The sequence below is a fragment of the Lactuca sativa genome, chromosome 9 (genome assembly GCF_002870075.4).
Source record: "Lactuca sativa cultivar Salinas chromosome 9, Lsat_Salinas_v11, whole genome shotgun sequence".
In the NCBI taxonomy this organism is placed as follows: Eukaryota; Viridiplantae; Streptophyta; class Magnoliopsida; order Asterales; family Asteraceae; genus Lactuca; species Lactuca sativa.
Window position 1 is genome coordinate 29,199,185 of NC_056631.2, and position 25,560 is coordinate 29,224,744.

The window sequence follows — 25,560 nt, forward strand, 5'->3', positions numbered from 1 at the left end:
TAATTTTAAAAAACATAAAATAAAAAGAAAATAAAAAAAATAAGAAAATATTGCAAACAATGTCTACATGGTTGTAAAAATCGGTCTAGGCGACCGATTAATCGGCGCCTAGGCGCTTGGCGGCCTCCAACCGCCTACAAATAAGGGTTAGAGGGTAAAATAATCGGCCTCGGTCAATAACGGTCAAAATCGGTCCAACTCGGTCCTAATAGGACAAAATCGGACCAACTCAGACTCCAAATCAGACCAAATTGGCTCGAATAACAATAAAAAAACCCACCAGCTCAAAGGAGCCGGCTAGCCCAAAGCATAGCTGGGTTTGATTCTTAAAGGAGCTAGCTCCCTTTTTATAGAATAAGTTTTGTGTTCATATGTTATCCCACCAACGATGTAGGATGAACTTTTTATCATTTCATATATCTTTTACGCATCTCTTTCTTCCACACTTTGCATCTCCTTCCTCACCTTTCTCTCTCGATCGAATCTCCTTTCTCTCTTGATTGAACAACCCCACCGCTATCCAAGAACATTCTGATTGAAATCGGCTTTGAATTTCACCTTCATTTCAAGCTCATCCCTATTTCTCTTGCAGGCTCGCAACCTTGCTAGTCACTAATTTTTGATCAATTGGAGAATCATTTTGCCGATCGGAGAATCACAGGTACTCGTATGCATCTCTTTCTTCCCTACTTTGCATCCCCTTACTCACCTTTCTCTCTCGACCGAATCTCCTTTCTCTCTTGATTGAACAACCCCACCGCTATCCAGGAACATTCTGATTGAAATCGGTTCCAAATTTCACCTTTATTTCAAGCTCATCCTTATTTCTATTGCAGGCTCGCAGCTTCGCTAGTCACCAATTGCTGATCAATTGGAGAATCATTTCACCGATTGGAGAATCGTAGTGTCACAACTAGAAATTTTGTGTCATGTAATCTATACACTCAAGTTAATGTTGAATCAAAAACTTAAGAGCATGTGTGATACCTATTATTATGACATCAAAAACTTCAATTAAATACATCATACAAGTACTACAAATGGTCATCAAACAATTGGAAACCCTAGAAGTTCTTGTTTAGGTCCATTTTGGACTAGGACTTCCTTATTGGACTCAATGGACCAATAAGCTTCCAATTTGACTATCATGGGCTTAGAACCCTAATTGGGCTCTAATTGGACCCACAATCATTTATTTCAACATTTTGGGCCATTTTGGGCCTAGAATGAAATGAATTAAAAGCTTTGATCCATGAAAAACCTAAACTAGTCCAACAAAAATGTAAAAATCATACTATATTCTTTTAGGTTAAAACTCACTCAACTTAACTTACACATGGGCTTGTGGGTATTAAAGCCCAAAACCCTCTTTTCCTTCCATATTTTCGGCCCAAAACAAGCCCAAGAGGAAGGGTTGACTTTGTGAGTGACACCTCACAATTAACCAAAGGACTTCCATGCAAGGAGACTCATACTTCCATGCACCATCCTTTCATGCTTCTCTCTTCTTTTCCCTCTCTCACTCTCGGCCAAAACACACACACATACACAAATCTCTCACAAATTCTCTCTAGAATACTCAAGAACACATCCTCCCTCTCCACTCAAAAATCTCGAAAATTAGGAGGCTTTCAAGAGGATATTTCCACCAACTCTTCATCCAAGGTAAGGTTATGCTTGGATCTATGACTTAGATTCTTTGTTTTATCAAAATCTTTTCCTAATCCATGCAAAAATCGTGATCTTGCATCCTAGAACCATCTCAAACTCGAGATCTTCAAGAAAAGGGTGCTAAGGCCAAAAATCACCAAGTTTTCTTCCATCTTTTCTTCAAAAACTGAAACTACATCCTAAGGTGAGCTTCATACTCCCTATTTTTCTGTTTTATAAGTTTTGTGGGGGGGGGGGGGGGGAATACAAGTGAAAGTGTAGATCTATATGTGTTTTGTATGCCTTGTATGATTTCTATGCTTATATGTGTGTTTTTGTGTGTTTATAATGTTGGATCTAGCCATAAACCCCTAAAAATCGAGATATACTTTATGTTAAATGATACTAGCATCAAATATATTTCTATATACAAAGTGTTCCAAGAAAAATAGCTAAATGGCTTAATAACATTTTCTTTGGGCTAAAAACTCAATTTTTTGACATAAAATGTTAAAAATATAAAGTTAAAGGGCCCAAAATGAAATATTTCGAATTCTGATGGGTGAGATGAGTCAAAACAGTTTCCATAATGTATTTTCTGAAAATATACTCTTTTGGTGGATTAAAAACATAAATTTCAAGCTTAATGGGCTAAAAATGACATTTTCGGCCCAATAGGGCCCAATATGCGAAATTTTCTGTTTTGAAGGACCAAAACTGTATTTTTCTGCAAAACAGTGGACTACTAGTGGCCCAAGTCCTTTTCTAAGGTTTAAAATGCTTTTCAAAATTTAAAAGGACCAAAGTTGCAAAATTTTTCCAATTTGGGCCAAAATTGTAAAAACTGCGAAAAAGAGGGGTTATAACCGAGAAAACTTTATTTTCAGGGACTCAAACTGTTTTCAATGAAAAATATGCTGAAAATATCAATTTCAATAATTTTTGGTGATAAAATGTCAAGAAAAATGGTTTAAGGACCAAACCGGAAAGTTATTTAATTAGAGGGTTGAAAAAGTAAATTTACAAATAAAGAGGGGCTGAAAACAGAAAATTTCCAAGGCTAATTCAATACACTCAACTTGATCAAATATTGGCACCGCGACTACCGACGAAATAACTAGAGGCTAATTCAATACACTCAACTTAATTAGAGGGTTGAAAAAGTACATTTTATGTCAATTTTTTGACATAAAATGTTAAAAATATAAAGTTAAAGGGCCCAAAATGAAATATTTCGAATTCTGATGGGTGAGATGAGTCAAAACAGTTTCCATAATGTATTTTCTGAAAATATACTCTTTTGGTGGATTAAAAACATAAATTTCAAGCTTAATGGGCTAAAAATGACATTTTCGGCCCAATAGGGCCCAATATGCGAAATTTTCTGTTTTGAAGGACCAAAACTGTATTTTTCTGCAAAACAGTGGACTACTAGTGGCCCAAGTCCTTTTCTAAGGTTTAAAATGCTTTTCAAAATTTAAAAGGACCAAAGTTGCAAAATTTTTCCAATTTGGGCCAAAATTGTAAAAACTGCGAAAAAGAGGGGTTATAACCGAGAAAACTTTATTTTCAAGGACTCAAACTGTTTTCAATGAAAAATATGCTGAAAATATCAATTTCAATAATTTTTGGTGATAAAATGTCAAGAAAAATGGTTTAAGGACCAAACCGGAAAGTTATTTAATTAGAGGGTTGAAAAAGTAAATTTACAAATAAAGAGGGGCTGAAAACAGAAAATTTCCAAGGCTAATTCAATACACTCAACTTGATCAAATATTGGCACCGCGACTACCGACGAAATACAATACACCACAATACCCAAAAATCGTTGTTAAACGATTTGATTCGGTCTCGAATCAATAACAACCCGAAACTACTAACACGACGATAACTCGATTCACACAAGTAACACTTGGGAATTTAATACACACGTGAGAGTGCACAGACGTCTACGCACCATCTTTGGGCCCCAAAGTGTAAAATCTTGTTTGTTGGGCCTAGCTAGCCCAATGACCTGATCTTAAGGCCTGAAGACTTCTACCTTACGAGTTGTTGGGTCTTACATGATCTAACACAGCGTAAAAGGACTTTCAATGGCTTTTATACTATTGGTCCCCAAGGGTCCTTTGGTACTGCTAGTAAAGTCGGTTATTTTAATGCGAGGCGGGTCAAGGGCCCCTCATACTCTTTTTTTATCCCCAACCGGCTACGGAGTTATCGAGGTCTTCGTGCCCTCTTTCTCTTCGGATGTGGGATTACTCGAAGTCAGGGCGGTTGGATTACGTGAATAGTACGGACGACGCCTACGGGATCGTTAGTATAAGTTGTAAACTGGCCGTTTGTGTAATGCGTGTTTATAGCAATTCACCATGCGCAATAATCCGACGTCGCCTGGAATTGATGACTTCACACGCTGCAATGGTTTTATTTTCAACTTCATGGAATTCAAAGAATTAGGAAAACATTGGGTTTTCCTAGGGTTTTTCAATACATACGGTTTCGAAATGTATACAAGTTTAATGAACAATTTTTACAACTATAGAAACAAACAAGCATACTTATGGATCTTCACAAACTTTTTCATAAACTCTTTTCAGAAAATATCGGATTTTCTGGTAGTTTTTCAAAGCAATACAAAACGTTGTTTTTCAAATACCGCTTATGAACTCACCAACATTTCATATGTTGACGTCTTTCAAAATACTTGTATTCTCAGGTAACAAGTGAACCAAAAGAAAATGTACTCAGTGATGGCTTGCAGTTTATCTATTTATGAATCGAACAATTTATTTTTGGGAATGTAATGTTTAAACAATGTACTCAATGTAAACTTTATCGGTTGTACTATATTAATGCATGGTGATGAATGATGTTACGTTTCATATATATTCAATGTTATGGTATTCAATTAAGTCACGACAGCCCTCGGACGTTTCCGCCGTCTGGTTCGGGGGTGTGACACGCAGCTACTTGTCAACACCAACCTCGTTTTCCCGTCGACGCCAATTTCCTGATTATGTACATACATTACCTGATTGAATCTTGTTGAATCGAAACAATGTTAGAATCATGTTATTGCAATAACTTGTGATTATGTATGTATGTATGTATGTATGTATGTTACTTCCAAGATCCTTATTGTTTCAGGTTGTAAGTAACAGGTAGGGCAGAAGCAGTGGTGATGTTGGTTTATGTATGAAACCATCTGCCCACCAAGTGTTCGATTAATTGCCTAAGTGAAGACTCATTATCAAATGGTCTTGAATATCAAAGAAAGGTGTTGGTATTCATGGGTCAATCATCTCTGCTTGTCTGATCAGCAGAACACGAAATGGGAAGGAGAAATGGAAGCAAAACAACATCATCCGAATTTATTCAATTTTCATGTTGCAGGGGGTGTTCTTGCTGCTTCACGTTCTACACAGTGATTTCTTTAATTGAGTAATATGATTCGTGTTCAAAACTTGTTGTCTGTAGTGATGTACCATTTAGATGATATTCAATTTTAGAAGGTATAATGGTCCACTTTTGTTGTTCCCAGTTAGTGTATAATACTATCAAGTGGTTCTTTTTTGGTGTTGTAATAGATTGTTGTGATTACTTCAGCTTGTATTTGTAACTTCTTATTCCAATCAGAGGATTGTTTTTAATCGAATAAACAATCATTGATGTTAATGTTATATTTATTAATTTTTTATAATTTTTTTTAATAATTAATGGTCCCCGATTAATCCCCCGATTAATGCCCGTCTAGCCGATTAATCCCTTGACCCCAGTTCACCGCCGAACGATTTCTACAACCTTGATGTCTACAAAGTTCGTAAAAAAATTATACATGTTAAAAAAGATACAACTGACACTGAAAATATTATTAACATAAATAGTAAAAAGATTAAAAAAATCGAAGTTTTTTTTAAAAAAATAAAAATAAAAATCAAGTTATAAAAATTGTGGAAACTATAAACTAAATTTTATCAAATCCATAAATCAAAGTTTAAAAAAGATAAGTTATACCAAATTAAAAAAAAAACATTTTGAAAAAATGAAACGTGAAGAGGTTTGAAGAAGTAATTCAAGAGCTACGACGCACATAAGACACACACAAAAGACACATAAATGTTTTGTAGTATGAAGTCTTCCAAAAAACAAACTGTTGTGAGAGGGCAAGTGTTGCACGTGTGCTGCACTGCACAACAAAAAGTGGTCTTAAGAGTTAACAAACAACACCTAAGCTTTGTGCTTATGATTTTCAATGTATGTTTCAAGTACTCCAACTCGAAGGAAAAGAACCCGGTTTGATCGCACTTCATCCACCCATGTTTTTCATGTTTTTCTGTATTATGTGATTTTGAGATTTATACTTTGATGATATTTTACTATGATACACTTTACATGACTATTGGATTTTTTTTCTAAAATATTGAAATTAAAGATAATAATTTGGATACTTAAACGATGCCAAGCCACTCAAAAGAGTAGAGTTTGGTCATTTTTACATAGCTAGGGAAAAGGGGGTTGGTATAGATTTGTCATACTTAACAAGTTAACATATAATGCATACTTAACAAAGACCATCCATATCAAAGAAAATTCATAAGGACTATAAGTGGCATTTTATTGTCAACAACAGAGATTATTTATATAACTTTATCTTTATTTTATGACATGTTTAAAAAAAATTATTTGTTAAAAGAAAACTAATCACCACCAGCAAAAAAAAAATCTAAATGAATCTATTTGCCAAAAAGGCCAATTCACCACTTACTGGATTTTTGCTCGTTGCATATGCGAATGTAACTTCAAGGAGCAACTTACTTCAAAAAGTGACAAACTAATCATGATCCATTGATTAAACGGAATGATTATAATACATAAATAAACACTTTAGATAATAAAAATAAAATGTAAAATCCCAAGTTTAGGGCTTTTAGGCAATCTTGTAATACTTTGTTAACCCTCATTAAAAACCAGTGTTTACATTGTTGAATTAAAACATATGCCCCAGGTTTTATTAGATATATTAGGATTATTCTATATTACCCATAATTGTTTGGTGTACCCTGTGTGTGTGCACGCGCATTTGTCTTTTTTATGTGAGTGAGGGGACCTATTCCCTTATACTATTGTTTTGTATGTTCATTCTTTTTATTCACAATGGCAAGGCATTCTAACATTTGTTTGTCGGTAACAGTAACTATTGCAGTTAAAATAATTAGCTAGGTCGGTTAGTTTATTGTTTTGGTTACAAAATTCAGATTCAACATTAGTACAACTAAGCAAGTAGTTTATTGCTCACAAAGTACATAAAATTATATAGCTAACAAAGAGCAAGCGAAATCACAAAATCACAATCAAAAGATTTGAAATTACTAGAAATCACAATCAAAACATTTGATATTACCGACTTCACTAGTTCATCGCGTTCCAACAATCAGTGCAAATAATTTCACAATTCATAAAATAGTTTAGTAATGTAGTTATAACATAATAAAATCGAAAACTAAGGAGACATAAGAGCTTTAGTGGATGGTGTGATTTTCTTAGAGAATAACCTATAAAACAGAAAGAAGAAGATGAGGTAGAAGACATTTATGACTAAATATAAAGCGATCACTGAAAGGGTAGCAGGGGTATTTCTTTCATATGATTTTGACGCGATCATATACAAGAAATAAAAAAAAAAAACCTTTTCTAAATGGTCTAACAACAAATTCCTTATGAATAAAAACCTTGTGTCCCATGAAAATGTGACCTTTTTAACATAATAACATCTATAGATAGAAGCTATTTTTGGTCATGGGCTTGAATATTTTCATGCAAATTACTAGGCCAATGGCTGGTCTTGGTGGGCTTTTTGACGGGTCCTTCTTGGGCCAGGCTCCTTTTTGGGCAAACTCCCTAAGATGCATTTCATGTTGAGCGATTCGTGTAAAAACGCCTAAACTTTCTGCCGTTCTGCGTCTTCTGGCTAAACCAACTTACATTCGACAAATTTTTATTGATCACAATTCAATATTATTGAAATAATTAAAAAATTAAAAAAAAAAAAATTCACCTTAACAACTATTCGAAATCACATCTCTCTCCTCTCTGGATCTGATTATCACCCGAAAGAAAAAGAACCCTAATGTATGTCCCAATACAGCCACCAAAAAAACTCCAACATTAAATGACATCAAAGCCAACATCACCATGTTTCCAATCCCGACACGTAAGCCATACAACATCGTCTGAGCCAATCCAGACGCCGCACCTTCGGATTTCATCCTTGACATGGCATCAGCAAGCCATTCCACTAAAAGAGCCATAAAAAACACGAATATCAAAGCCAATGCATACATGCCTATGTTATTTGGCCCTGGCCACCCTTTGAAAAGGATCAAAGCGTCTTTTCCCCAATAGAATGTCATGTGCATAATCATTCTCTTCCGACGTGGCATCCCCAGTGTTGTTCCATTGACACCATTCGTCATCATCGGTGGTGGAGCCATGATCAAGCTACAAATGAGTCTGGTTCGATCTTTTTGTTTCTTGTATGAAATATGAATCAGTCAGTATTCACAAGTTTGTTTGTATATATATAGTAGGATATATTATATACTGTATGGTACGATACATATTTACTTTTGATAGTACAATATTGTTGGTATGTTAATGTAGTCGTACATGGGGATAAATAGAGATTGGGTCGTAAACTTGATTTGTTACATTAACAACATTCCTAAATAAAAGGCATAAAAAAGTTTTAAAAAACATCCTTGCTTTTTCCGTGAATTGCAACGAAATAACCAACTTTGCCATCGTTTATAGCTATTAATTAGTAATTACCTCAAAATTACTAATTTTGTGAATAAAGTTATTTACAAAGTTCAAATCTTTTGATGATTTTCAAAATGAAGAATGTAAGAAAATTAACTTTTTTGTTATATAAAATATAAATCCTACATAAGTTATTGTTGTATAAGGTAAACGAAATAACAATTAATATTATGCAAAATAAAAATTACTTGTAAATTTTCTTTAGCTATAACAGTTTATGTATTTTAATTTTTTTCATAAGTTCATTCTTACAAAATTAATATATTTGGTGCATGTGATTTGTTGTTTTCTTTGTATCGAGCCTAAAAAATTCCAACTAACCCAAGACGTTCAAAATAGGAACTTTTGTAGATTGGGTCCTTGTCAACCATAAAGGATTATTATACCATTTTAATTTGCTTTATTTATTTATTTTATTAACGTCTTTAAGACTTTTTTTTTGGAAACCGCAAATGATTAATCGGAAGCCTATTTGCATATTTCAACGTGCACCCTGGATTCGAGCTCCTTTACAGGGCAAACCCAGTCCCCTTAGGGGTATCCATGGAAAATTTCCCCACATGTGACACAAGTTTAAGAGGCACCCAAATTGGGTTTTGCAGGGATTGAACTCCCAACCTCTGACCCCACGTGGGTATTAAACCCGGTACATCTTTAAGACTTTTATAAGACAAAACTTCATAACTGGTGTATATTCTTTACAAAAAAAGTCACAATTCGTTCTATATTCTTGATGAAACGGTCCTCTTGTTTCTGAAAGTTGCATTGGTAGTCCTTATGCCTCTCGTCGTTTATTTTTGGTCGTTTAATCCAACCACGTAAGGTACATTAGTCATTTCTTTTGGTGCATATTCATTAACACCTTAGATATGGAATTACATAATCAATCATGCACTAAACTGTCAATGTCATTGATCTCATTCCTCCCAAAAATTTTATTTGTCTTCTTTCTATGTCCAAACTTCCTTCTTCACCGGTGCAACTTAGAAGAAAAACCCTAAATACGCCATTATCATTTTTGAAAATAAGATTTTTAAAGTAATCGTTCTAACTCCATGAAATGTTTGTGAGGTATGTACACAAACACCAGATTTAGAAAAAGAATACAAGTAATGCATTGAGTGTTTTTATGAAACAAGTAGTATTATACCTGAAAATTTTTTATAGGTTTTTGTTTTGTATTTGCAAATACAAAACAATAACCTATAAAATTTTGTATTTGCAAATACAAAACAAATACAAAACAATTGTTAGATAAGGGTTTGATAACTATTTAATACTGATATGCCATTGTTGCATCTTTACCAAATATACATGAAGAAAATACATTGATAACACTGTGTCGTACATTGAGTGCATTGTTATTTTTCTATTCACGAAGGCTATCATGGCAGTCATACCATCTGTTATCATTTTTCAATTCGTGATGTAAACTTAGACTTTTAACTATTGTCTCTAGGAAATGATCATGATATGATCAAATTAACTAAGTATGTATGTAAACATAGATAACTATTTGTGTACATTGAACAAGTGCAAACAAGAGTACACATATTTCATGTTTCTATCCAATATTGTGATTCAGGAATTGGATTATGTTGTTTCACTAAGCTTACATATATTAAACATAAAAAAAGGAATTTGGCTCTTGCAATATATATGAAACCCAATTTCATTTTTTTCTCTTAATGAGGCCTTTATCTAATCCCACTCTATATATAAAGCTTATTATATCTTTTAGACAATCTCATATAACCCAACACAGTCCTATAAATCAACATGTTAAGGTACACCAAAACACACTAGAAAAAGATCTTCTAAGTGAACAATGTGTTCCTATTGCACAATATGTTCAAGATGAGCACAATATACCAATAGCTCTAGATGTACAACTATTGAAAAGGTTCCAAGTCAATTTAATGTAGATATTCCTACTCAAACATTATTACAATATGATTTTTTTTTATCTATTTTTTGATATTGGTGAAAATGAATACCAAAATATATGCAATATAGATGTGGGGGATAAGGCCAAAAAAATATGTTGGTCCCAATGTAACACCCTGTTCCGAATCGCTTTCCTAATTTGTGGTTCTGGCTTGAAGATTGTAACGACCCGTTTCCGGTATGATAATTCCTTGGTTTTTATTTTTAAGTTTTATAGGAGGGACTCGACGAGTTCATAGCCTGACTCGCCGAGTAGGGTCGGGATTTCGAGCACGTGTTAGCTGGCGACTCGGCGAGTCCATATTCTGGACTCGGCGAGTCTGTCCGTCTGGGAGAAACCCTAAATCCCCGGGTTGCCCACTATTTAAGCCACCTTATAGCCCCCAATCTCGCCTCCTTCACCCTCAAAAGCTGTGAGAAAACCCTAATTCGTTCTTGAGTGATTCTAAGTGATTTTTGTGTGCTATTGTGAAGGCTTGAAGAGGGAGAAGAAGAAAGGAACAAGGAGAAGGATTGTAGAGCAGAGATTCAAGGGAAAGCAAGAGCTCTTTGAGGTATTCTTCAGTTTTCCTTCTCTTTTATGCCTTAAAACCCTTTCTAGATCTTGTTAATGCCTTTCTCAAAGCTTTATGTTGATATGGAAGCTCTCTTATGCCGAGATAACCTTAGATCTGTTCATTTAGGAGTTGAAGAGCCCAGATCTACTGCCTTTATGGAGTTATATTGCATATTAACCCTAGATCTACCCCTTTTAAGCATCTTTTAGCCTTTATTCCCTTGTTCATGTGTTTGTACACGTAAAGTTAGAAACTTTACGTGGTAAATCAGCTTATTGGACTCATATCTATCATTTGTATGTTTTGGATTCGAGCAGAATCGAGTGTAGAATAGTTGCATGGCGGTGACTCGGCGAGTCGGAAGAACGACTCGGCGAGTCGAGTCGCGAGTCCCCGATTTCTTCCTTTTGAGCAGTGTCGAGTGGGACCAGTGAGTAGTGGAGTGGACTCAACGAGTTTGAGGGTAGACTCAGTAATGGAGGGACTCGGCGAGTTGTTCATACAACTCGGCGAGTCCAAGGCAATCTTCTTACACTCAAGAACAACTCGTCGAGTTGTTCATAGGACTCGGCGAGTCGGATGAAGATTGTCTGAGTTCTTGGATCGGGAGAGTACTCGTCGAGTATGCCATACTCGACGAGTAGCAACGAGCAGGGTCGAGGAGTGAGATTAGGGACTCGGCGAGTTGGCGGCCCAACTCGGCGAGTCAGGTCAACTGTGGGTTGACTTTGACTGAGAGTTGACCTTGACCAACAGTTGACTTTGACCAAGGGTAAAAGAGTCATTTTACCCAGTGCAGTGTTTAGTATTTGATTGAGTGTGTTTATGGACTTATAGTCGGGGAGATACCGGAGCAGCAGCAGTTAGCCCTCAGAGCTATTCACTCGGCAGCCAGTTCACGAGGTGAGTTTCCCTTCAGTAGGAACGGGTCTACGGCCACAATGCCGGCCCGTTTAATTATCAGTAGTTCCGGACTTTGGTCTGATGCAGTAGCTAGAGTGCTTGATGTCTTTGTGATTCAAGCATATTTGTGTTATGTGTTCCGGACTTCGGTCCGATGCAGTATGCAGTATGTGTGATTATAATAGTTGTTATGTGTTATGCTATGTCATGATCAGTCAGTTCCGGACTCCGGTCCGATGCAGTTAGTTCCGGACTACGGTCCGATGCAGCCAGTTCCGGATTTCGGTCTGATGCAGTTAGTTCCGGACTCTGGTCCGATGCAGGGGACAAGGTCCCAGTCAGTTCCGAACTTCGGTCCGATGCAGCTAGTTCCAGACTTCGGTCTGATGCAGTGGGCAAGGCCCAATATGTGCTTTATATATATTGTATGGTATGTGGTAGTTTGGGGGAGCTCACTAAGCTTCGTGCTTACAGTTTTAGTTTTGGTTTCAGGTACTTCCGCTAGCAGAGGGAAGAGCTCGGGATGATGGCATCGCACACACCACAGCTTCAGCTTTTATCCTGGGAGTTGATTTAGTTTGTGATTTTTATATGACATGGATATGATACAGTTTCCGCACAGTGTTGTTTTTATTATGTTTGGGATAAATCACGTATGGTTTTTATGATATGACACTCAGCTTATGGTTTTTGGTTATATTGAAAAATGAAATTTTTGGGTCGTATTTTTGGGTCGTTTCAAGTTGGTATCAGAGCCCCAGTTTGAGGGATTCGGATGCACTTCCGGGTGTATCTGAACTCAAACTACGGGGAAATAAAAAGGTTTTTTCTAAAAAGGAAAATGTTTTCTAAAAGAATTTTGAAAGCACTTAGAAAGAAAGAAATTTTTAATCAAGATAAGGGTGTGGTGCATGCGATCAGCCGAGCTCAAGTAAGTACTCCCAAATTACCCATACAAGTTATTTGTTCAGTTTCAGTAGAACAGCATGCTAGTATAGAACTAAGGATCTAGGAGGATGCCTTATGTGCCTGCTTTATGTGTTACAGCTTTATGAGTATTGCATGCTAGTATCGAGTAGACAACAGTAGGATAGCCTGTTTAGGTTATGCCTTATAGTATGAGCTTAGCATTGTATGCTAGTACAATTTCTCGTTATGAGAATAGTTTTGCCTGAGTATGTTTCCTTTATCCGAATGCTGCTTGCTTCGTGCTTTGTGGGAGTTCTGAGTGATGGGAGTTAGCCATTAGGTGAACACGTTACACCACATGTGATCAGGGTTGAATAATCCCAGAGTGCTGGAACTGGCCCTATTGCGCAGCTCTTGTTTGAGTCCAACCGTTATAGGGACGGGTCTTTTACTTGAAGGATTATCTGATCCTCGTCACGTGTGATGGTGTTCAGGTGGTGGCTAACTAGCATTATAAGGAGACCTTCAGCAGCTGAGGACTAGTTGAGTTGAGTCTGAGGTTTCCCTAGGGCAAGCCTAGGATGAGAGTAGCAGAGATCAGTAGTAGTAAAAGTGACTTGGTGGAGTCAAGGCAGTTCTTGAAGAAAGTACAGATAGATGTGGAAGGTAGTATGGGCCCGTACTACTGAAAGTAGAGGATCCGTACTCGAATCAAGAAAGGCTGAGACAAGACCAGGAAGCTAGTTGTAGTAATTAATGATCCCTTGAGATATTTCGGTTTTCTGATGTAGTTGTGATATGTTTCAGAATGGTGGTTTTACGTTCGAGACCAGCAGCCGGCAGTGGAGGTGCCGGGGAGGGATCAGGTTCAGGCTCGGGGGGTGAGCGCATCGATGAGCAGACCCGAGAGTTTCTTTCTTCGGAGTTTACGCGCATCATTATAGAGCAGACTCCTGTGATCTTCGGTTCGATCAAGGAGGGGATTCTAGAGCTGATGGATGAGAGATTGGGCACCTTCCGTGCCGAGGTGGCGGCCATGATGGGGTCGCGCACCCTTACTTTCAGGGAGTTCAGGGCATGTGGAGCTCCGGACTATCATGGGGCGCGAAACCCCATAGCGAGCACCAGATGGTTGGCGGATGTGGCCAACGCTTTCCGTACTAGCAGATGTCCCGAGGGGGACAAGGTCAGATTGGCGTCCTATCTTCTGAAGGACAGGGCACGGGATTGGTGGGAGGAGGTCGGACATGCCATTGGGGATGATGCAGCATTGGACGCCATGACCTGGGCTGATTTCTCTACTAGGTTCAGGGCGGAGTTTGCACCGGTCATTGAGGTGCAGCAGTTAGCTAGGGAGTTTCAGGACCTCACCCAGACTACAGAGACAGTGGCGGAGATCACCGCCAAGTTCAGGGAGAGGGCTCTTCTCGTTCCTCAGTACGTAGCTGATGAGGAAATGAAGAAGGCCCGTTATCATGAGATGTTGCGGAGCGATATCCGCCAGTTTGTGAGCCGGTCCAGCTGTAAAACGCTGGAAGATATGATTGCTAGGGCTCGGGAGAGGGAGATTGATCTCGAGATGGAGAAGAAGAGGAAACCGGAGGCGGTTTCAGGTACAGGCGGTTCAGGCAAAAAGCCCAAGGTTTCGGATCACAGATCTAGGAGTCAGCAGAGCCACGGTCGATGTGGCAAGTGTGGGAGATTGCAGGAGGGAGCGTGCAAGGCAGGGAGTTCCGACTGCTACAAGTGCGGTCGGATTGGGCATTTGAGTAGGGATTGCACGGCCCCTGCTACTGCCGTCGCAGCATCAGATCTGATTTGCTTTCAGTGCAATCAGAGGGGACATAAAAAGTCCCAGTGTCCGAGTTTAGCTGCAGCAGGGAAGGTGGCTGCACCTACTCCTGCTACCTTGAGGATTACAGATGGCCGGCAGGGCCGAGCCGAAACGTCGGTGGCGAAGAGCAGGGCGTTTCAGATGACAGCAGAGGAGGCGCGGGCGACTCCTGATGTGGTGACGGGTATGTATCTTCCCTTCATATCTTTATTATTATTATCGTTTGAGTATTGCTTATGATTGTATGTTTTATTCAGGGTCGTTCTCTGTGAACGGCATTTCTGCTATGGTATTATTCGATTCGGGGGCTACCCGATCTTTTGTATCGCTTGCGCTTAGCAAGAGATTTAGTAGAGCTCCTGGGGAGCTGGATTGTCCATTAGAGGTTGAGATAGCAGATGATAGGACCGTGAGGGTCGGCATAGTGCTTAGAGGGTGTTCTCTTCAGTTATTTGATGAGCAGTTTTCAGTGGATCTGATACCTATTCCCCTGCGAGGGAATAAGGTTATTGTGGGCATGGATTGGCTAAGCCCCAATGGGGCGGTGATTGATTGTGAACTTCAGATAGTGAGGGTCCGCACTCCCAATGGGGGAGAGTTAGTGATTCAGGGCGAGAGGCCACAGCGGGGACCGACCTTTTGTTCCGCCGCAAGGGCGAGGCGCTATGTTCAGCAGGGTTGCGCCGGTTTTGTAGCTTACGTTTTGGATGCCCAGGAGAAGGGCAAGACGACAGTTGATGATGTTCCTATTGTTCGAGACTACCCGGACGTGTTTCCCGAGGATTTGCTGGGGATACCTCCTGAGAGACAGGTCGAGTTCAGGATCGACCTAATTCCTGGTGCGGCTCCGATAGCCAAAGCACCGTATCGATTAGCTCCCCCTGAGATGCAGGAGTTGTCTACACAGCTGCAGGAGCTGTTAGACAAGGGTTTCATTCGGCCGAGCAGTTCGCCTTGGGGAGCGCCGATCCTGTTTGTGAGGAAGAAGGATGGGTCGCATCGTATGTGTATAGATTATCGGGAGTTGAATAAGGTAACGGTGAAGAACCGTTACCCACTTCCGAGGATAGATGATTTGTTTGATCAGCTTCAGGGAGCGTCTTGGTTCTCCAAGATCGATCTACGCTCCGGTTATCATCAGATGCGGGTTAGAGATGAGGATGTACAGAAGACTGCTTTCAGGACCAGGTATGGTCATTATGAGTTTGTGGTGATGCCATTTGGGCTCACCAATGCTCCAGCCGCGTTCATGGATCTCATGAACCGCGTGTGTAGGCCGATGCTGGATCGGTCAGTGATAGTGTTCATAGATGATATCTTGGTATATTCCAAGACGCAGGAGCATCACGAGGAGCACCTGCGGGAGGTGCTGGAGGCTTTGAGGAGGGAGAGACTTTTCGCAAAGTTCTCCAAATGTGAGTTTTGGTTGCACGAGGTGCAGTTCCTTGGTCACTGATAGCTTCATTTTATTTACTTATTTTTATAGTTTATTTTAGTACATTTCATTCGCATTTTAGTTAACTTTCATGCATATTTTCCCTTTTGTTATTTTTATGACCATTTCGGGGTACTTTCTAGTTTCTTGAGCATTATTGCAGATTTTCTTGGAAACTAGCGGGGCGGCACTCTTGCGAGGCGATTGGGCTTGAAGGGAATTGGAGATTTCATGCTTGATGGCTATGAAGGTGATTCATGGGGTGGACTTGTCAATTGCTTGAAGGCTTGGAAGAATTGAGCTTTAAATTTGAAAGATGCGGGGGAACATTCAAGCGTATGAAAATTATTAATCGGGCGAGTTCACGAGCTTTGGAGGATTTAGAGAGGTCAAATTGGGCTTTAAATGAAGAAAAACTTGAAGAAAATGGGCTAGGAGGTGATTGGATTCGATCTGGGCTAGTGGGATATGCTTTAGAGGCCCAAATTCTCAAAGGAGCCCATGTCAGGTACCACCCGCGCAGCAGCACGCGGGTCGCGCAAGGCCCTGCAGGGGCAATTTCGGGAATCCTTCTTTTGAGCTATTTGAGGAAGGTTGGTGCCCATCTTTTGCATACTCTTAGACATCCGATTTTTGGAGATTCTCTCTGGAGTTTTGAAGACTTTTGAAGGCCAAGAACACTTGAAGAACATCATATTTTTACCTCTTGATTCTTGCTTAATGTTTGGTACAATTTTCTCTAACTTTGTTTCTTTGTGTTTAGCCATGCTTGGCTAAACTAATCTTGGTTGACTTTTGGTTAATCCTTTGAACTTTTGTTGAATGTTGAAGAATCCATGAACATGTTCTTAAATCTTTATGGGAATGTTTTGTGTTTTTACATCTTATCACTACTTGTATGTTTTAGTTCATGAGTTTAAATATATTTGTGGTGATTAGTTGGCTAATTTCTTGATTAAGTAAAGGATCTTCAAATTAGCAAGCAACAAATGATTTTTGTGTTGTTTTTGCTTCACACAATCATAAAAACATTTCCTCCAACATGGTGGTGAAAGCATTTGACCCCTCTTGGATTTGGTGACTTTTTGGTTCTTAATGCTAGTTGACTTTCACTAATTACATGCTATTTGGAATTAGTGACTTTGACTAAGGAAATTGTTATGAGCTTCTCTAGCCATTTCAACAATTAAGAAAAGTCTAGGTAATCTCAAGCTCCTTGGATTACTATAGCCAAATTAAGGATTTAAATCAAAGTATTGCACCATTGGATTCTAATGATATGTTCATCAAAAGTCAAAGTGAGGAAACTTTAAGTCAACCATCTTTCCCTCATTGGTTTTACATCAAACTCTTATTTTTGTTGCATTTGTCTATTTAAATCATAGTTAATTCTAGTTGTTTCAAGTATTTCAAAACACCAAAACCCCCCATTTTATTTTTATTGTCATTTTCAAGTATTTTTACAAAGAGATTTTTCATAGAGTTATAAATTGAACCAATCTCCGTGGATTCGATCCCTTTACCACTATACACTATTTTAGTGTGTAATATTTAGGGTTATTATTTGTGTTGGCCTCGACAACCACCAAATTTTTGGCGCCGTTGCCGGGGATTGGTTTATTTTTAATCAATTGTTTCTCTATGCCCAGATCTCAGCGTACAGGTGACTTGATTTACAACCCCGAAATCGAAAAAGAAGCAAGGCGTTTGGCTAAGGAAAAACGAGTTGAACGTGGTCAAACTTCTAACCCCCACGGGGACCCGGAGGTTGAAACCGCTTCATTAAGTGATATAGAACCCGATTCTAGTCCCGACCCTCGCCAAGAAATTCCCGAAACACCACCCCTACAACAAAATCCACCCATTATTGAACCAATTGCAATGGCGGACGGAGGAGAAGTTCCCGAAAGGACTTTGAGGCAAATGATGGAGACCGATGTTACACAAACTCCAACCGGTATCAATTACCCGGTTTTGGAAGGAGGTTCGGAATTGAAGTCAAGTTTAGTCCACCACCTACCAACTTTTCATGGATTGGAGAACGAAGACCCTCATAAGCACTTGAAGATGTTCCACATTATTTGCACTAGCATGAAGCCACAAGGGTCAACCGATGACCAAATCAAGCTAAGGGCATTCCCCTTTTCATTGGCCGATAGAGCAAAAGATTGGTTATTCTATCTTCCACCGGGGTCGATCAACTCATGGACCGACATGGCAAGAGCTTTCCTCGATAAGTTCTATCCCGCCTCAAGAGTCTCAAGTCTTCGAAATGAGATTTGTGGAATCCGCCAAGGTCAAAATGAGACTTTCCATGATTATTGAGAGAGGTTCAACAACTTGTGCTATAGTTGCCCACAACACCAAATTCCGGAACAACTCCTCATTCAACACTTCTACGAGGGATTGTTGCCAATGGAGAGAAGACTAGTTGATGCCTCAAGTGGTGGAGATGTCTTTAGTAAAACCCCACAACAAACAAGACAACTTTTCAACACCATAGCCGCGAATTCACAACATTTTGGCCCTCGCCAAGATATGAAAAGAGACACACAACACAAAGTCAATGAAGTGGGAACATCAAATCTCGAGTCTCAAATCAAAGATCTAACCTCCGTTGTCCAAAAGCTAGCCATGGGACAAACTCCACAAGTGATGGTTTGTGGAATATGTGCAACAATGGGACATCCTACGGATATGTGTCCCATCCTTCAAGAAGATGCGGAGCATGTGAATGCCACGGGAGAGTTCCAAAACTACCACAACAAACCATCCGGTTACCAAAATGCATATAATTCAAGTTGGAAGCCAAATCCCAACATGAGCTACAACCCAAGATCATTGCCTCAAAATGCATTGGTTAGACCATCCTATCCACCACCACAACCTCATTACCAACATCAACAACCACATTATCAACCCAAACCGCACCCTCCACATCATCATCAACAACCTCCTCAATCCCAACCAAGTAGCTCCGGAATGTCTCTTGAAGACATTGTCAAATCTCTAGCCACTAGTACCCAACAATTCCAAAAAGAGACAAGGACTAGTATCTCCAACCTTGAAGCACAAATGGGAGATATAGTTACATCCATAAGCAAGTTGGAATCCCGTGGTAAACTCCCTTCTCAAACCGAAAAGAACCCAAATGTCAATGTGGTGACCTTGAGAAGTGGCAAGCAAGCCGGAGAAAGTAGTTCAAAGAAGAAGCCAAGGGAAGAAGAGGAAGAGATAGAAGTTATTCCCGTTGAAGTACCTATAATCAAGAATGATGCACAAGCCGGAGTTCCAAAGAAGGCTGCCCCTCTAGTAACACCAATAGTCACTCAACCACCGTTCCCCTCCCGACTTTCAACTTCAAAGAAGAATATGGAGGAGAAAGAGATTTTGGACACCTTCCGAAAGGTGGAAGTAAACATCCCTCTACTTGACGCAATCAAGCAAATCCCGAGATATGCAAAGTTCTTGAAAGAACTTTGTACCAACAAGAGGAAGTTGAAGGGAAATGAGAAAATTTTGATGAATGAAAACGCATCCGCGGTTTTACAAAGGAAACTTCCACCCAAATGCAAAGATCCCGGAATGTTCACGGTTCCTTGCAAGATTGGGGATGTCACTTTTAGTAGTGCTATGCTTGATCTTGGTGCTTCTATCAATTTCATGCATTATTCGGTATATGAATCATTAAATGTCGGACCCTTAAGTGAAACCGGTGTCATAATCTCTCTTGCGGATAAATCGAGTGTCTTTCCTAGAGGTGTTTTAGAAGATGTCCTAGTGCAAGTGAACCAATTAGTCTTCCCGGCGGATTTCTATGTGATTGATCTAGATGAGCAAGTGTCCTCCAAATCGGCTCTAATCTTGCTTGGGAGACCGTTTTTGAAGACGGCTAGGACAAAGATCGATGTGTATGCGGGAAGTTTGACAATGGAGTTTGATGGTGAAACAATAAGTTTTAATATTTATGATGCCATGAGATATCCTAGTGACGTGTCATCTTTGTACTTTGTTGATGTTGTTGAGCCAATTACTCAAGAATTGTTTGAGTTGTCTAACGGTGATATGTTGAAAATGATCTTGAGCAAAGGATTCGATTGTGGGAAGCTAGCCGAACAATTAAAGCTTTATTCTTTGGATCCGGAAGTTGAGAAGTTGGTAAGTAAAATGGAGATGAAAAAATTCACAAGATTAGATGTCAAGCAAATTGAATTGCCCCCAACTCACACAAAATTGCCGCCATCCCTTGTTCAACCACCCGAATTGGAATTGAAGGTCTTACCTCAACATTTGAAGTATGCTTACTTGGGAAAGAATGAAACCCTTCCGGTTATCATTTCAACTCATTTAACCGAATTCGAAGAAGAGCAACTCCTCAAGGTGTTGAAGGAGCATAAAGAAGCCATGGGTTGGACGATTGCGGATATCAAGGGTTTGAGCCCCTCCACTTGTATGCACAAGATCTTAATGGAGGATGAATGCAAGCCAAGTAGAGACGCGCAAAGAAGGTTAAATCCGCCAATGATGGAAGTTGTGAAGAAAGAGATATTAAAGCTTCTTGATGCGGGGATGATCTATCCAATCTCGGATAGCAAGTGGATGAGCCCGGTGCAAATCGTTCCAAAGAAGACGGGAATCACGGTGGTCGAGAACAACAAAGGTATGATGGTCCCCACTCGTGTGCAAAACGGGTGGAGAGTATGTATTGACTACCGCAAACTCAATGCAAGCACAAGAAAAGATCATTTCCCATTGCCTTTCATTGACCAAATGTTAGAAAGGTTGGCCGGGAAATCTCATTATTGTTGTCTCGACGGGTATTCCGGTTTTCACCAAATCCCGGTGGCACCGGAAGACCAAGAAAAGACGACATTTACATGTCCATTTGGTACTTTTGCCTACCGGAGAATGCCATTTGGATTGTGTAACGCCCCGGCCACTTTCCAACGTTGTATGGTTAGTATCTTTTCGGAATATGTTGAAAACATAATTGAGGTTTTTATGGATGATTTCACGGTATATGGCAACTCCTTTCAAGAATGTTTGACTAACCTCACAAAAATTTTAAAAAGGTGCATCGAAACAAACTTGGTTTTGAATTTTGAGAAATGTCATTTCATGGTGAGTCAAGGTCTCATTTTGGGTCACATTGTGTCTAAAAAAGGAATTGAGGTAGATAAGGCAAAAATTGATGTTATTCAAAGCTTACCTTATCCGACTTGTGTTCGGGAAGTTCGTTCTTTTTTGGGCCATGCAGGTTTTTACCGAAGGTTCATCAAGGATTTTTCAAAGATAACAAGACCAATGTGCCAACTCTTGCAAAAGGAGGTCGATTTCGAGTTCAATGAGGCGTGCAAAGAAGCTTTTGACAAGCTCAAAGAGTTGCTTACATCCGCTCCCATCATGCAAGCACCAAATTGGGATCTCCCCTTTGAGATCATGTGTGATGCAAGCAACTATGCGATAGGCGCCGTTTTGGGTCAAAAGAATGGGAGGGCCTCCCACGTGATCTATTATGCATCAAGGACACTAGACAATGCTCAAAGCAACTACTCTACCACGGAGAAGGAGCTATTGGCCATAGTGTTCGCCTTGGAGAAATTTAGACAATACCTACTTGGTACCAAGGTCATAGTGTATTCGGATCACGCAGCACTTAAGTACTTGATGACGAAGAAAGATGCAAAGCCGAGACTCATCCGGTGGATCCTACTGTTACAAGAATTTGACTTGGAAATCCGAGACAAGAGTGGATGCGAGAACCTCGTTGCCGATCATCTAAGCCGGATCATTTCAAATGAAACTCCTCTCCCATTGCGGGACGAGTTTCCGGATGAGCATCTCTTTTCCCTTACTCAATCTATTCCTTGGTATGCCGATATCGTTAACTTTTTGGTCACAAAAAGGTATCCCGACACATTCACACGTGCTCAAAAAGACAAGTTGAAAAGTGATGCAAAATACTATGTGTGGGATGAACCTTATTTGTGGAAACATTGTCCCGATCAAATCATTAGGCGATGTGTACCCCAACAAGAGCACCAATCCATTTTGCAATTTTGTCATGAATTTGCTTGTGGGGGACACTTCGGACCTAGCCGGACTTTGAGAAAAGTCCTTGAGTGTGGATTATTTTGGCCAACCATGTCACGCGATTGTTATATGTTTTGCAAAAGTTGTGAGCGGTGCCAAAGAACGGGAAACATTTCGCAAAAGAACCAAATGCCCCAAAATCCAATCCTTGTTTGTGAAAATTTTGACGTATGGGGGATTGATTTTATGGGCCCATTTCCCGTGTCATTTGGCAACGTTTATATTTTACTCGCGGTTGACTATGTTTCTAAATGGGTTGAAGCCAAAGCCACAAGATCGGACGATGCCAAAACGGTTATCGAGTTTTTAAAGTCTAATGTTTTTGCAAGATTTGGTGTGCCTAGGGCTTTGATTAGTGATAGAGGGACGCACTTTTGCAACAAAATGATGGAGGCTCTATTGAAGATGTATCACGTGACTCATCGTGTCTCTACTGCCTATCACCCTCAAACGAATGGTCAAGCGGAGGTCTCGAATCGTGAAGTGAAGTCTATTCTAGAAAAAACGGTGAACCCGACAAGGAAGGATTGGAGTTTGAGACTTGACGATGCCTTATGGGCGTATCGGACCGCTTATAAGACCCCGATTGGAATGTCGCCCTTCAGATTGGTTTTTGGAAAATCTTGTCATCTTCCCGTCGAGTTAGAGCACCGAGCAGTTTGGGCGGTCAAGAAATGCAACTTCGACGTAGACGAGGCGGGAAGGCATAGGAAACTTCAACTCCAAGAGCTAGAAGAATTGAGAAACGAATCCTATGAAAACGCAAGGATTTATAAGGAGAAAATGAAGCTTTTCCACGACAAGTCCATCACCCGGAAGAATTTTGAACCGGGACATAGGGTCTTACTTTACCATTCACGGTTGAAGTTATTCCCAGGTAAATTAAGATCAAGGTGGATTGGCCCATTTGTTGTAATAAAGACTTTTGACCATGGAGCGGTCGAAATCCAAAGTGAAGAAACGGGACAAAATTTCAAAGTCAATGGGCACCGATTAAAGCCATTCTATGAAGGTTTTAATGCAAGTGTTATTGAAATCATCCACTTGGATGTCCCGGCGTGTTGAACCAAGCTAGAAGGACGTCTCGCCTAAGACGTTAAAAAGGGGCATTTTTGGAAAAGCTTTATGCTTTCGTGTTTCTACATCCGAATAAAGAAGTTTTGAAAATGTTTTGATGTGTCTTTTGAAGTCATTTTTGAAGAAACCAAGAGTACCTAGGTGTTTGGGGCATTTGGGATCAAGAACTAGTGAAGAAACAGAAGAAAACAGAGAAAAATCGATTTCCGGGAGCAGGGATCTGCGCGACCCGCGCACAGGTGCGCGGCCGGTCTTCAACTCGCGACAAAGATCGGACTCCTAACTGCATGATCTGCGCGACCCGCGCACGGGTGCGCGGCTGGTGTGCGCGGCCGGTCTCCAACATGCAACAAAGATCAAATCCAAACTGCAACATGTGCGCGACCCGCGCGCCCCCTCTGCGCGACCCGCGTGCTGTTTTGACGACTATCCCCTATTTTGTTGACCAACTTTGACTTTCGTTGACCAGGTGGTTTAATGAGTTGACCAACATTGACCGGGTGTTGACCACACTTGAATATGGATTGAAAACCTCCAGCAACTCTCCTTCTTCATTTCATTCTCTCAAAACCCTCTCATTCTCTCTCAAACTCTCAAGAACACATACACCCACTTTTCACAAAAATTTGATTTCCCGGAGTTCCACCGGTCGGAATTCGACGAGACCACCACCATTCTTCACCATTCTCCGTGCTCTACAAACCCCACCTGAAGTTTACTCCTATCCATCGCCGGGTTTAGGGGCGCCACCACCATCCAACTCGCCGCTTTCCGGCCATTTTCCGGCCAACTCCTACCACCTCTCGCAATTCCGACACCACCAAAGTGTTTCTTTTTCGGGGATCTTTACATCTAACCAAACAAAACCTCAAAATCTCACAAAAAAATTTTCCATAATTTTTGAGCCACCACGAGCCGCCGCCGGATTTTTCACACAAATCAAGTTGAAAATATCCGTTCAATGAACAAGTCTTGCATTTAGGCACCCACGAATAACCAAAGCTTGGGGTGCACGGTAGCGGATTCCGGGTTCAAGTTCAATTTTGGGATAAAACGGGTATTCTCTTTCCTTGGTTTTTATTACCTTGCATTGTTTCAATTCAGTAATTGCATTCAATTATGCTTTGGAAATTGCCTAAGATCGTTAGTTGTTGCCCGGTTTATTTGGAAACATTGATTTGAGAAAGGTTGAGATTGGTTAATTTGTTTGGAAATTTGTTCAAAAATTGTTTAAACTTTGGTTGGGATTTCCTCATTTTGTCTCGTATTGCTGCCGAATTTTTGTTGGGATTATCAAATTAACCGAGTGTTGTTGTTGGAACAATTTTACGGGTATTCTCTTTCCTCAAGGTCTTGGTCTTCCGATCCAGGAGAGTATATCGGCGGAGAAGTTAGCCGATATCTATGTGCGAGAGATTGTGGCACGTCATGGAGTGTCAGTATCGGTGGTGTCAGACCGAGATGTCCGTTTCACATCCAGGTTCTGGAAGCGGTTCCACAACGAGATGGGTACTCGTCTCCATTTCAGCACCGCTTTCCACCCTCAGACAGACGGGCAGAGCGAGAGGACGATTCAGACTCTCGAGGACATGCTTAGGGCATGTGTCCTAGATTTCGGTGGCAGTTGGGATACGTATCTTCCGTTAGCGGAATTCTCGTATAACAACAGTTATCATGCGAGCATTGATCGACCTCCCTTTGAGATGCTGTATGGGAGGAAGTGTAGGACCCCGATTTGTTGGGGTGAGGTCGGTCAGCGGGTCATCGGGAGCACGGAAGTGGTGCTCAAGACGACTGGGTTGATCCAGCAGGTCCGTAGTAGACTACAGACTGCTCAGAGTCGGTAGAAGAGCTATGCCGATAGGAGGCGTTCGGACTTGGAGTTCCAGGTGGGGGATATGGTCCTTCTGAAGGTCTCACCTTGGAAGGGTGTCATCAGGTTCCGGAAGAGGGGCAAGTTGGGCCCCAGATTTATTGGTCCTTTCAGGGTTTTGGCCCGGGTGGGTCGGGTTGCTTATCGGTTAGATCTTCCTGAGGAGCTTAGTCAGATCCACAACACTTTCCATGTGTCTCAGTTGAGGAAGTGTTTAGTGGATGAGTCAGTAGTTGTTCCCCTAGAGGATATTCAGGTTGATAGTAGCCTGAATTATATCGAGAGGCCGGTCGCGATTCTGGACCGGAAGACCAAGACCTTGAGGAACAAGGTAATTCAGTTAGTGAAGGTGCAGTGGCAGCACCAGAAGGGATCGGAATGGATGTGGGAGGCTGAGGAGGAGATAAGGGAGCACTACTCAGAGATATTTGCAGATTCAGCCGTAGCAGACTTCGAGGACGAA

The 25,560-nt window shown here is 40.4% G+C and overlaps 2 protein-coding genes across 2 annotated transcripts; one reads left to right on the plus strand and one right to left on the minus strand.

Moving 5' to 3' along the window:
- Positions 1–7,177: 7,177 nt before the first annotated feature.
- On the minus strand, positions 7,178–8,177 carry LOC111907448 (copper transporter 1). Its single transcript, XM_023903217.3, has one exon. The coding sequence runs from the start codon at positions 8,139–8,141 to the stop codon at positions 7,707–7,709; it is 435 nt and encodes a 144-aa protein (XP_023758985.1). The 5' UTR covers positions 8,142–8,177; the 3' UTR covers positions 7,178–7,706.
- Positions 8,178–17,695: 9,518 nt separating this feature from the next.
- Positions 17,696–21,946, plus strand: LOC128128892 (uncharacterized; the record flags this gene model as incomplete). The annotated part of the gene is made up of 5 exons (XM_052767649.1): positions 17,696–17,973; positions 19,231–19,518; positions 19,609–19,997; positions 20,094–20,587; positions 20,681–21,946. Coding segments are annotated over exons 1-5 (2,715 nt in total), but the record flags the coding sequence as incomplete, so codon positions are not given.
- Positions 21,947–25,560: the final 3,614 nt, after the last annotated feature.

Bases quoted from the DNA above. Each gene is read 5' to 3' on its own strand.
- LOC111907448 (XM_023903217.3), bottom strand. From the start codon at position 8,141: ATGGCTCCACCACCGATGATGACGAATGGTGTCAATGGAACAACACTG.